Here is a 12,443-nt window from a genome sequence, read left to right as displayed (position 1 = left end):
TTTCTCTCCGGGCTGGGGCCAGAGCTGGGTGGTGCCAAGGCGTCTGGGGAGCCAGGAGCTCTGCCAACCTCGTTCGCACTGTTGGGGCAGTGCAGGCCCCCTCACACCCATTCTGGGCCTGCCATTAAAACCAAGGAAGTGCTGTTTCCCTCAGTAAGCCTTTTCCCTCCCTGGCTCAGAGGGAGGGACACAGCCTGGGTAACACAGGTGTTCTACATCTGGGGACCGTGAGTGGACTTTAGGGGCCCACGAACGCCCTGAAACATGGGTGTCATTTTGCAGGTAGATGTATTTTCCTGGACTAAGGATCTGTATCTCATCACATCGGATTCTCAGAGGGACCTTCCTTGATAAAACGTGAAACTCTGACAGTCCAGGGCTGGCCCTGGAAAGAACACTCCAGATCTCAGGCTACCCCAGCACTGGGATCTCAGCTACGTTGCCACCTGCTTGCAGTGATCACGTTCTGCTTTTGAGGTCTCTCCCTGGGTATGATTGGCAGCACATTCTGGCCTTGGGGATCCTTTTTTTTTTTGTGAAGCAATTAATTTGTATTAATGAGCCATCCATGGATTTCCCATAGTACAAATGAGAGGCTTTCCCCCCCTCACCAGGGGATGCTTTCACAATCCTGACGACCCGGCCACACACCAAACATTCTAATTCAGTTGTCCTAGGATAGAGCACCTTGGATGATTTTAAATGTGCAGCCAGGACTGATAACCTTTGAGCTTGGACAAGGGACAGAAACACAGACATGAATTAAGGAGACTAGTTTTTATCCCCTCTGCCACTTTTGATCACTGGTTGAAAGCACCTGAAATACTCTATTGTGAAGGTTTTAAAACCAGTTTCCAGCTCAGGACGAAAAGGATTCAATGCAGTGGTAACGTCTAGGGGAAGGGAAATTGTTAGCATGTGTGCAGGTATTTTCCATCTTAGATACCTGCGTACACATGTTACGTGCATGCATGTTAGGCATGTTTATGTACATGCATTGCATACATATATATTATCACATGTATGTGTATATAGACACAAGGTAAAGGGTACTCGTGTTCAACTTCTGGCCCCAGCTCCCTCTGCTCACACACACAGCCTTAGAAGGGCCGTGCGGGAACACAGTACATGGAGTGCAGTACCCTCCTTGCATTTCCCTCTAGGAGGTCGCACTGCGTCGACACCAGGAACGGTAAGGAGAGTGGGTACACGCGTGCGGATGGGGAGAGACCAACCTGCGGAGCTGGAGCGGGAGTGTGATGTGTTCTTTGCCCTCTCGCAGGCTTCATCCCCCCTCCCCTCATCTTCGGGGCCGGCATCGACTCCACCTGCCTGTTCTGGAGCACCTTCTGCGGGGAGCAAGGCGCCTGCGTCCTGTATGACAACGTGGCCTACAGATACTTGTACGTCAGCATCGCCATCGTGCTGAAGTCGTCCGCCTTCGTCCTCTATACGACCACATGGCAGTGCCTGAGGAAAAACTATAAACGCTACATCAAAAACCACGAAGGCGGGCTGAGCACCAGTGAGTTCTTTGCCTCTACTCTGACCCTAGACAATCTGGGGAGGGACCCTGTGCCCGCAAGCCAGACCCATAGGACAAAATTTATCTATAACCTTGAAGATCATGAGTGGTGTGAAAACATGGAGTCCGTTTTATAGTGACGAAAGGAGGTTGAACTCTGTATTAGTAATCAAAGGGTCATTTTTCCTAAAAAAAAAAAAAGTTTCCCAAAAAAAAAAAAAACCCACAAACTCAGTACAGACACACACACACGTACACACAACACGTACACACAACACGACCTTTGTCCTCTTTCTCAAAATCAGAGCCAGACAGGATTCAGAATAAGGAGAGCATGGGACCGTGTGTTTGTCGTCCGACCTGCTGGGGCCCAGAGTCTACTCTTTGAAGGCACCTCATGCTTTTTCGGGATGCCAACAGCTGCAAGCAACAGGCACTGCCAAATTCAGGGAACAGTGGTGGCCAGCTTGGAGGATGGACGTTTCTGGATATACATACACATACAAAACAAATTTTTTTTAAAAGTCTACTAAACATCACAAGTTGACAACCAGGATAAGCACTAGGGACACACACCCCGTGCTACCTGCCTCCTCCACGTGGGGGTGGGGAGCATGCAAGTTGGAAGAGCGGGTGCTCCCTCCTCTAACTTTCGCAATATGGGTCACTGTGTAGACGACTCACCCAGTCTGCATGTGGTTCAAGGCCCCCGAGTTCTCTCAGCGATGCTAATGGGTGATCCGTGCTGGAGTCTAATTGGCACCTCTCACCAGCTCCATGTTCATGTTCAAGACTGAGGGCCCGAGGGGGGAGCCGGGCGTGGGGGGCCAGCACCTCACCTCCCCCCCCCACTGCAGCGCCCCCCAGCCCCGCAGAGTGACCTCAGGAAGCGGTGGGCCTCGCCTGGCTATGACTGACTTCGCTCAGAGCCGGTGAAACCCACACAGTCCAAGTCATTTGCTTACATTTGCCAAACATTTTACCATTTTTAAAGGAAAAAAAAAAAAACGCAATGCATATGAATTTCAAACTGTTGTATGTATAATCCTCTAATACTATTTTTAACCACTTCTAAAATCCGTGTTAACCCTTCAATCACTAACACAGTTCTCTAGGCTGAGTTTATTATGCTGGTTGCTTTTTCCTTTCCTCCTCTTTTTAATGCACCAAAAATATAATGTGATTCAAGGGATGCAATTAATCTATTGTAATTTTTTTTTTTATCGTTTTATCCTCATTCGGATATTCTGCGAAAACAAGAATATACCATGTGCTACGGGAAGAAAAAAAAAATTCTTGGGAAAGAGTATCTATGCAGCCTGCCTTTAAAGGAATCACATTTGAGACAACAGGGGATAATGTGATGAATTGCAAATTCGCCTTCTGGCTTTATTCCCCGTGATTCAGTGATCACTGTCATGGGAAGCCCTTTTATATTCATGCTTCACGTTCCAAGAGGCGTTCTTTTCAGCCCGTGGAGGAGACACGCTTAGATGTGGGTTGTGTGGATGGGTGCGGTGCTTCTGGGGGTAGGCAAGAGAAGGAATGGTCCCCTAGCATGAGCTGTCGAGCAGTTTGTGGGGTCTGTGATGGTGAATAGACCCACAGGGTCGCGGGAGCCACCGCGTGTCTGATGCATTAAAATGTCACTGTTTTTAGGGTCAGTCTTGAACGAAGGGGCCTCGGTCTGTGTTTTGAAAGTGGTTAACCCTCCAGCAGCTGGCAGGCAAACCTCCTTGTTTGGGAGGAGAATCGTGGGCGCAGCTTTTGGGGTCAGCAGCCTCAGCCTCATGAGGCCATTCCCCGGAAGGGGACAGGGCTTATGGGAGAGCCCGCACACACACACGCACACATGGCCCAGTTAACGTTCCTTTCGTGTTTCCTCAGTGACCTTGGTCCAGGCCACTCATGGCCCCGAGAAAGATCTCAAGGTTTGTTCTTTGGTTTGCCTTTTCACCTGAGACACAGATGTGCAGTTCCCCCGGAGGGCAACAAAAGAATCAGGAATGAAAAGAGCGGGGAGAAGACCGGACTCTTGTGCCAAATTTCTCACACATACTGTAAATGGGGTAGTTTAAGTGACAGCCCGAAACTAGAGAAAGCCCCACCGAGCAAGGACAACTCAAAGAGAAGCTTGTGTTGTGGTGTGGGGCCACCGTGATCAGCTGCCTGGGACAGGATGCTTCCAAAACCACCCTTCTGTGTGTTTACTTGCAGTCTGTCCTTGTCCATGAACATGGGGGCACTCATCAGTATGTTAACTAGTAAGAGGCGGGATTGTTCTCCAACCAATTCATGAAATATGTATACTCTGTCGCTCCTAAGGCTTTGAAACCATTCTGTACAGGTTTGGGGTGAGTTTTGTTTTGAAATGTGTTGCTAATAGGTCACTGCCCTCTGCGTAGCTCTCCAAACTCAGTACACACACACTGAGCTCCGCTGACCTTGTGTTTTCATGGGGCCATTTGCTTTAAAAAGAAAAACGTGTTTTTTTTGAAAACTCTTTGCAGTTTGGATTTTTTTTCCCGAAGATTTTAGGATGAATGAGATGTTGAGATGAACAAGGAAAACACCTCCAGGGCTCAGCTTTGTCCACAACTGGATGTGAACTTAAAGTCCCCCATTGCAAGACGGCTGCAAAGCGCAGTGTGTCACCTTTTAGGGTTTTAATGTCTCTCCTCCTGCAGAACAGAAAACCTAGTCTGGTGTTAGGTTTCCTTTTGTGCTACAAAGAACCATTGTACATAAGCGTTAGATCCAGCTCCTTGGTTATTTGTTTCATGTTGAGTGGTATTTTGAATGAAAAGATTTCCTGGCGAGAGCTCCACTGGACTCAGAGAAAACAAAAATGTAAGGGATAGAATAAACCTAGAAGGTGAACACTAAGCTTCTCTCTCTCTCCTGCCCCAAAACTCCTCTGCCATCTTGGTCAAACGTGCCCAGAGATGGATGAAAAAATCTCTCTTTGCTGCAACTTTTAACAGATTTTTGTAATCCCTACATGTAGACCAAGAAGTTTTTTGACCGGTATTATTCCTACATGTGAAGTAAACACATTTTGTAAAAGTAGATGTCTGTTTGGGAGGTGGAGTTTGGTGTGTGCTGTCAGGGAAGACCAGCAGCCTTGCCCCCTCCTTCCCGCCTCCACAGAGGAGGGCTGGGAAGCGTCAAGGCACCCTGGGGACATCACCACTCCAGACGGCCACAGCATGTGGGCTTTACTCACAGCTAATGAAGGAGCAAGAGAGGCCTCCTCTCCCGGTGCCCCCCTAAGGAGTTTGCTAGTAGTGCTTAAGCAGGCAAAATAACAAGGGGAAGCCAAGAGCTCCTAAGGAGTCCTTTGACAGACTTGTTAATGTCTTCCAAGCAGGAAGGAATGTGCTTCTCCATAAAAATCACTTCTTTCTCACCACCTTAAGTAGAATAGCTTTCTCTAGAGATTTTTTTTTTAATTAGGCCTATACATTTTAAAGTGGTATCTCTACATTTAAATCCCTGATTTAATCCACTTCCCTGTCTTCAGGGATGACCTAGAGCTTGCCCTCACTCAGGCATGGCAAGATTTCCCATCCCTTTCCCATGGAAAGCCGCTGCAGCACGAGGCTTTCTTCCCAGCTAATGAAGGAACAAGAGAGGTCCTCTAAGGTGACCTGCAGAAACATTCCATATGGGGGCAACCAGCCAGCCAGTCCTTGGGAATGACCACCCTACCACCCCAGAGGCATTTTCTCAGGAAAAAGTTTCCACCATGGTTGCTAATGGATTATCTTCTGCACTTCTAGAGCAGGCCATTCATTGAGGAACATAGGAAATGGAGAAAAAAAAATTATATATATACACACACACACTCACAGAGAAACCCTCTGAGGAGAAGCAGTTGTTGGCTTCCATGAGCCTGCGAGGCTGGTTTTCTTGCTGCCTGCTCTTCAGGTCCTCACAAGTGTGATCTCTTCTCCACCCCGTCAGGCCTGCCAGCCCTGTTACTGTAAGCGCTTCTCAGCGGCATTAAGCAATAAAGGTCACTATGGAGAAATCATACAGTCGAACAAAGGAGAAGGGAGACATTCTGTTACAGTTTGGCAGAGTTCCACTCCAGCGTTGTTTGTGTATTCGGTGTGGTTTGTTTTAGATGAAGGGAGAAAACCAGGCCAGCAGTTTTTCAGCCCCGCAGAGAATATTTGCTGTCTTGTGCTATTCTTCTTTGCCCATTTTGATGGCTCAGGAGAAAGTTCCAGACACACCGTAGGGGCTTGGTGGCTGAGCTCATGCCACTGCCCTCTCCCTCAGCCTCCCCTCAACCATGAGCTGTGTTTCCCTTTAAGTTAGAATCCAGGCCAAATACTTAAGAGGTGCCATGTTTTCCAAGAGAAGGATTAGTGTGGAACATAAACACCGTCCTTATCTTCCTCCCTCTGCCCTTCCTCGTTCGTTATACCATTGCTTCCAACTCAGTCCGCATTGTTGAGTTCTGGACAGGTGCAAAGACCTAATCTCTTCAAGCAACTGGCCCTAAATGATAGCTTTCAGACCCAGCCCCCCAGGGGGATTATGATTGCTCACAAATACATTTGTAAAACTGAAGGACCCCTAACTGGTTGAATATGCAAGAAGATATTTTTGTTCAGATGCCTCTTACAGGGGCCTGTTGCCCAGGGTAACACGTGGAAACTACCCTGCCTGCCCACAGCCACCCACCCATGCCTCCCCTTTCTCACATTTTGTAGGTGATCTCAGAGTGCTTGGCCATTGTGGCAGAAAGGACAGGAGTTAAAAGGTCTAAAATGGGAAATTCAGAAAACCAGAGTCTCCTGTACCTCAGAGATGGCCCTGGAGACAGGGACAGAACTCCTGCCTCTCAGAGAGCATCCACATGGTAGTATGCCTTCCCTTTGCAGGGTTAGTGTCATCCAGGGATATATCGTATGAGCTTGATAATTTCTAAACATGTATTCATTCATTCCTTTATTAAGATTCTGGCAGTATGCCAGGCCCCAAACCAGCTACAAAGACGAAAAAGACAGGGTTCCATCCTCCAAGAGCTCACAGTTCCATGAGCCAGACAGACCTGAACACAAACAAAAGCAATAGAATAATAACACTAAGAGCCCGGCTCTGACTGGGCCCGAGGAGGGCTGATTCGTGGTGGTGGGAAGCTCATACTCCTGGCATCGAGAATCAGAAAGGTTTCAGAGAGAGGCGTGGTCTAAAACCAAGAACTAGAGAGCAGTGGGTGTCGGCCAGAGAGATGGGGCAGGAGGTCACCTCTCCTGAGAGGACCGCCAGAACAAGTTGACAGACTTTCTGTAAAGGGCTAGGTTTTTTAAGGCTTTGAGAGTCATACGCTGTCTGTCACCACCACTCAATTCTGTTGTAGCATGAGAGCAGCTCACGTGTAAACAAATGCACAGGCTGTGTTCCAATAAAGCTTTATTTACAAAGACAGTGGCCGAGGGCAGTAGTGTGCTGAGGTCTGAAGCAGCATAGCATGTTTGGGGGGGGGGTGCCCTAGCAGCTGAAGCTGCTCTAGCGAGGGCCAAGTCATGTGTTGGAGGGGTCCTGCAGCAAGGTGTCCATCAGCCCTGACGTTACTGCCCACAGGAGTCTAATGCAGGTATCCCATTTTCCAAGAATGAGGTGAGTACCCCATGACTGGCAGGGTTTACAATGAAGGCAACATCATCTTTCTCTCTATGGACTGAGGGGAATTTGAGCTACAGGATCTGATCGCCAGTCTCTGCCAGCTCTGATACGCCACAGTTCTACCACAGTAATTGTCCTGTTTTCTTATGTGATGAAATGGGGATGGGAGGAGGAAATGTGTTAATGAGTTAATGAGTTAAAAAAAAAAAAAAAGTGAATCCAAATAGTATTTCACATCCATTCCCACCAACATAAAACGTTGGCACTATGAAGCTAACAGATACACCAGGTGGAATAATTGGTAAACACTAATAATAACTAATAATAATAGTAGCTAACATTTACCTAGCACTTACTGTGAATCAGCTTCTTATACGTATTAGCTCATTTAATCTCAACAATAGCCCTGTGAGGCAGGAACTGTTACTAGCAGCAGTGGACAGGAGAGGAAAAGGAGGCAGGGAAGGCTTCCAGAATCGGTTCAAGCCACGAAGCAGAGCTGGGATTGAAACCCAGGTCTGTGAATCCAAAGCCCGTGATCTTAGCTTTTATGGGTACCCCCTGCCTACTGAGCAAGACGTGAGACACTCCTCTCTACCCATAGGGACTGCCTCATCAGGAAGACTCTGGCTCAAATGGACTGTGTGTCCTACCCACTCTCACGTGCCCCCTAATATAACCACCAGGGACACCACGACAGCTGTCTTCTGGAGACTTCTGTTCTTCCTGGGTTGTTCGTGGTCTTAACCACAGAGCCCAATGATCAATTTCTATGGGGTATTCTACCAGAAACAGGTAACAGGAAACAGGAGACTCCTCCACTCTAATACATTCTGACACACCAGGGAGGCATTCCTCCGTGCTGGTCATCGGCTCCAGTGGGGACACCCCAGACACCTCTCCCACCAGGCACCGCCATGGTCCTCAGCATCAACCTCAGGATTTTGGCTCTGGCCCAGGGCCTTCAGACACACCAACACTGGTTGCCAGTTGGATAGGTCTTACTCTATTATCAGATACTAGGCTTTTAGGAACAGACTTTCTAGATGTTTCTATTTTTGCATTGACTCAGGCCAACAATCAGTAGTTGATGATTAGCATAAATTCTGAATATTTTTCCATAAGGCAAAGTGATTGTATTCTGCTATGAGCAAATGGAATGGTAAATTTTCTGGAGGTTTAACATTCTATAGGTTGACATCTTGCCATTAAATCCCCCAAAATAATGTTTTTCTTAAATTCGTGCTAACTTAATAGAAGAGAGCTCTCATGGTATTATGTTTGTCAAAACTGTTCAATTTTATAATCTAAGGACATAAGATGAATCAGAAGTATGCAATATAGGAAGTTGCATTACAGAAGGAACCCAACTAACACATAGATTCGTCCAGCACCTCAAAGGAGGAAGGGGCTGGGGAGCTCCCATGTAAGAGTCTGCTACCCACGTGCCAGGTGTCATAAGGCATGGTCCCAGGTAATGCACCCAGCAGCTTTACACCAGGCAAAGGGGAATCTAATTTTTTTCCACTTTTACAGATCAGGAAACGAAGGTTCAATAAACCCAAGGCTCCCAAGGTCACACAGCTAGTTAGAAAGGCCACCAGGAGCCAATGCCAGGTCTGTCTGACTCCTGAACCAGTGCTCTTTCTACTATACCACATCACCACCAACGCAAGAACCGAGATCTGCCTCTTCGGAAGCTTTGATGAGGCCAGCGGGGCATCTACTCTTGGGAAAACCCCCCACAGAAATCTATATTTCATAGAGAAATGAGCCAAGAGCCGGAAGTGAGACCTCTGCAAAATGTTGCCTACAGGCACGGGAATCTAAAATGAAAAAAAAACTTTTTTACCTTAATAATTAAACATTAGAGACCTTTAAACACACTCCTTCCTTCTTCCACCTTAGCCACATTGGTAGACGTGTTCTGGCCACTCAACAACCTCTCTCTTACTCATTCCAGGCACAAGAACCAACTCCAGCTCTCGCTTCTGTCCTACCCTCCCCAACTCCCTGTTCCCCAGGGTTCCAGCAGAACCTACCCCCCCGCCCCAAGACCACAAGAACTTGATCCTCATGAAAGTTGAGCAAGGATGCTCCAAACTGCTCCGAACACACGGGCTGCGTCCTATAAGCCAGATCTCAGCTGCAAAATCCCGAGGAAAAGAGTGACATTTCCCCACTGTCACCTTTTCTATCACCAGGTCAGAGTCTAAAGAGGACAAGTAAATGAGTGGGGACTTGTATGGTCCCACTGTGCCTATCACTGAACAGCAGAGCCGCACATCATGCTCAGTGAGACCTACCCAGCTTGTAAATCAGCCCAAGGACTAGCTGGGTTTTTAATGCCTTTTAAGTGAAGCCACAGCATCTATTTTGGAAGTGTGACATAGGCTTAAAAACCTTGCCCCAGTGAGGAGATTGTTTGACTCAGCATGCGGTGCATCCTGTGGCTGGAAAGAAAACAGTGTCCAGGATGCTGGAGGAGAAAGCATGACATTATGACGCAGGCGGGTGCTGTCTGGCACTCAGCCACATCTTCAACAGAGATTGCCGTGACACTTGGGAGTCCCAGAACACAAGGCCTGTCACTGGTGATTTATATAAGATGAGGACAAGTTAATGACTGGGATACTTATTCATTCCCAGAGAAGAAACATCTAGTTGAGTATTGGTATAGATTCTCAGAAAGATGTGGCCTTCACAAAGGTCTCTGGGCTTGGAATCTGGCTTCTTGGGGTTACATGGAGCAAAACCCAGTATTTCCTTGCATGACTTCTGCTCTTGTCCATTCCACTGAAAAGCCCTGATGGTATTATATAAGCCTTTTAAAAAAATAGTAGGAAAACCAGAAAAGACCGATCTCTTTTTCCTCTTGGCTCTTCTTCCCTCCTCCCTTTTTAGGCACAGAGTACCAAGACATTGAGACTGAGAAAACCTGCCCCGAGTCACATTCACCTTCAGAAGACTCCTTTGTGAGAAGCTGAGGGCCTGGCCCTCATCCTCCTCCTCCAGAGAACAGCCCGCCACTATCCACAGACCTCGCAGGCCTGACTTAGCGTGCTCTGCCCTGCCCAAGAACCCAAGGGTCCCTGTGTGGATTATCCGGCCAGTGTGTGGTCCTTTGAGGCCCCAAGCACAGGCCTGTGATGAGGACTGAGGAGGTGTTTGTGGTCAGGAGTCCTCCAAACCCTTGCAGTAGGCAATTTTCCTGGGTTGCTAAAGAGTAATGTTGACCAGGTGTGCAAATTCCCTTTGGTCTATCCCTCCCTTGGCTCCTGTGGGGATGTCCTGCTGACACGCTTTAGAAAACCCCTCTCCAGAATGCTTCTCTGACGGAGGGCTCCAGCAGCTCTTCCAAAAGCAGCCGAGGCTGGATTACAATGGAGTGGGGGTGTGGGGGTGGTAAAAATGACCCTGTTTCACAGAAGGGATGGGGAAAAAAGCACATACTCAACAGATTTTGAGTGTGGTATTCTGTATTTTTGCAGCTTATATTTTCCAGATGAGCAGTTTAGAAATATGTGATGTAAAGTACATACTGTACATTTGCTGAAAATTATATTAAAAGCACTATTTTAATTCTTTCTCTGTCTCATGCTGTAATCTCTATTACCTTTTTCTCTTGTGTTTTTGGGTAGAATGATCTTAAAAGATTCTTTGGGGGAATGTTTCTGGCTGCAGATGTTCCATATTTGTGGGCTTTGACTCATTCGAAAGAGCATGGGCTTTGGAGCCAAAATAGCTCCTGGCTTCAAATCCTCACCCCAGCCCTTGACACTGATGTGGCATCGAGCAAGTGAGCAGACTGCACGGAGCCTCAATTTTATCATTTTTAAACCGGAATATTGACATCTGCTTTATACAGTTGTGATAAGATGTAAATGAGGTCACATGTGGAGGCACCAAGCTCTAGCACAGAATGGTCGCTTGGTAAATGGGAATTATTCATTGCCATCCCAACTCTGGCTGGAATGAGGTGCTCCACAGCCCTGATGCAGCTCCTATTGCGACATTTTCTGGTCCTGCACTGTCACTGTCTGGTTTTCCTTTCTGACTCTCCTACTGGGAGAGCAGGCAATGGCTTCCTTTCAGGGTCGACCCACTAGTATTTGGTAGATGCTCAGTATACGAGTGAGTGAATGAATAACAAATGGTCTCAGATGCATCAGCCTGGGGGACTTTGACTTCTGTCCCACTCTGCAGAGGCAACCGCAGTATTTGTCTTCCCTCTTCTAGGTCCACAGACACCTCTCTCCCACCAGCCTCACCCCATAGATGAGGCTCCAGTTGTCTTCCTAGTCCTTGCCAGGCCTCTTTGTGATTGGCTACTTTCTCCTCCACCATCTTGAGTCCAGTGGCTGGACTCCTACCATATATGGACAGTTTGGTCAGGTTGATGCCAGCCACTGACATGCATCATACATTCATTACATTGCTGGCCAGACTGGAGCTCCAGAAACTGGTGCTTGCACTCTGTCTTCTGGGCAAGAGATCTACGATGGCCCCACTCCTCTTATGGGGCTAGCCCTGGTAACTGACCTACTTTCTTCATATCCCCTTCCAGCCTGGATCTTGCCCTAGACAGCTTCATCCTTTGTAGGTGAGCTCACCTGAAATCAAAGCTTGTCAAGTTAATATTACTGGGAGACTTCACTCACCTCAGCCCTATGTGGTCTTTACTCTAGGGAGTCAGTGGACTCACGAAAGAATATGCTTGGGCGAGTTACCTTCTCTGACGCCTGATTACCCAGCACACTGGTGCCTCGAAGACTCTTTTTTAGCCTAGTCTTGCTATTTATGCGATTGTTTATTGTTTGCAAGGCAATATTGTTTGCAAGGCAATTTATTCTCTCTGGCACAAAGATCCCAAGAAAATGCAATTTTAACATTCTCCTTCCTGACGCAGAAAGATGCTGAAGCAGCTGGAAAATTGGTTAGTGGTTCCTCCCGGGAGCAGGGCTTCATTTGCTCTGGAAATTCAGTGGGAGGCAGAAGGAAGCAAGGAAGGGCTATTGCTTATGGCATTCATGCTCTCAGTCCAAAATTTCACATTTGTGTTGCGTCTATAGCCCAATTTCTTTTCTCCTGCTACCTTTCCTCCCATAAAGGTGATCAATTTATGGAAAGCTTACTCTCCATCCATTTTAACTTCACAAAGACCTATTATTACTGTTTTGGAATGAAGAGATTCATCCTTCCATATATAAGCAGGTACATAAGAGATCGGGTCACACAGATTGTTCAGCCAACTCAGGGGGAATTGACAGGTTAAACT

General features: G+C 47.4%; 1 protein-coding gene across 5 annotated transcripts in view; it reads left to right on the top strand.

Moving 5' to 3' along the window:
• Positions 1 to 10,752, top strand: part of SLCO3A1 (solute carrier organic anion transporter family member 3A1) — a 305,060-nt gene extending 294,308 nt beyond the window's left edge. Inside the window, exons 10-12 of one of the 5 annotated variants that reach the window (XM_035024066.1) lie at positions 1,283 to 1,525; positions 9,129 to 9,369; positions 10,070 to 10,156. In XM_035024066.1, the coding sequence (XP_034879957.1) occupies positions 1,283 to 1,525; positions 9,129 to 9,337 (452 nt within the window). In that variant the 3' untranslated portion in view covers positions 9,338 to 9,369; positions 10,070 to 10,156. Of the gene's footprint in view, positions 1 to 1,282; positions 4,021 to 9,128 lie in introns of those variants that run through there. The other 4 variants (XM_035024065.1, XM_035024068.1, XM_035024069.1 and 1 more) reach the window with 4 other exon arrangements.
• Positions 10,753 to 12,443: the final 1,691 nt, after the last annotated feature.

This window comes from Mirounga leonina, unplaced genomic scaffold, assembly GCF_011800145.1.
Source record: "Mirounga leonina isolate KUSES-001 unplaced genomic scaffold, KU_Mleo_1.0 Mir_178, whole genome shotgun sequence".
Taxonomy (NCBI): domain Eukaryota; kingdom Metazoa; phylum Chordata; class Mammalia; order Carnivora; family Phocidae; genus Mirounga; species Mirounga leonina.
This window is presented reverse-complemented; position numbering and strand designations above follow the sequence as displayed.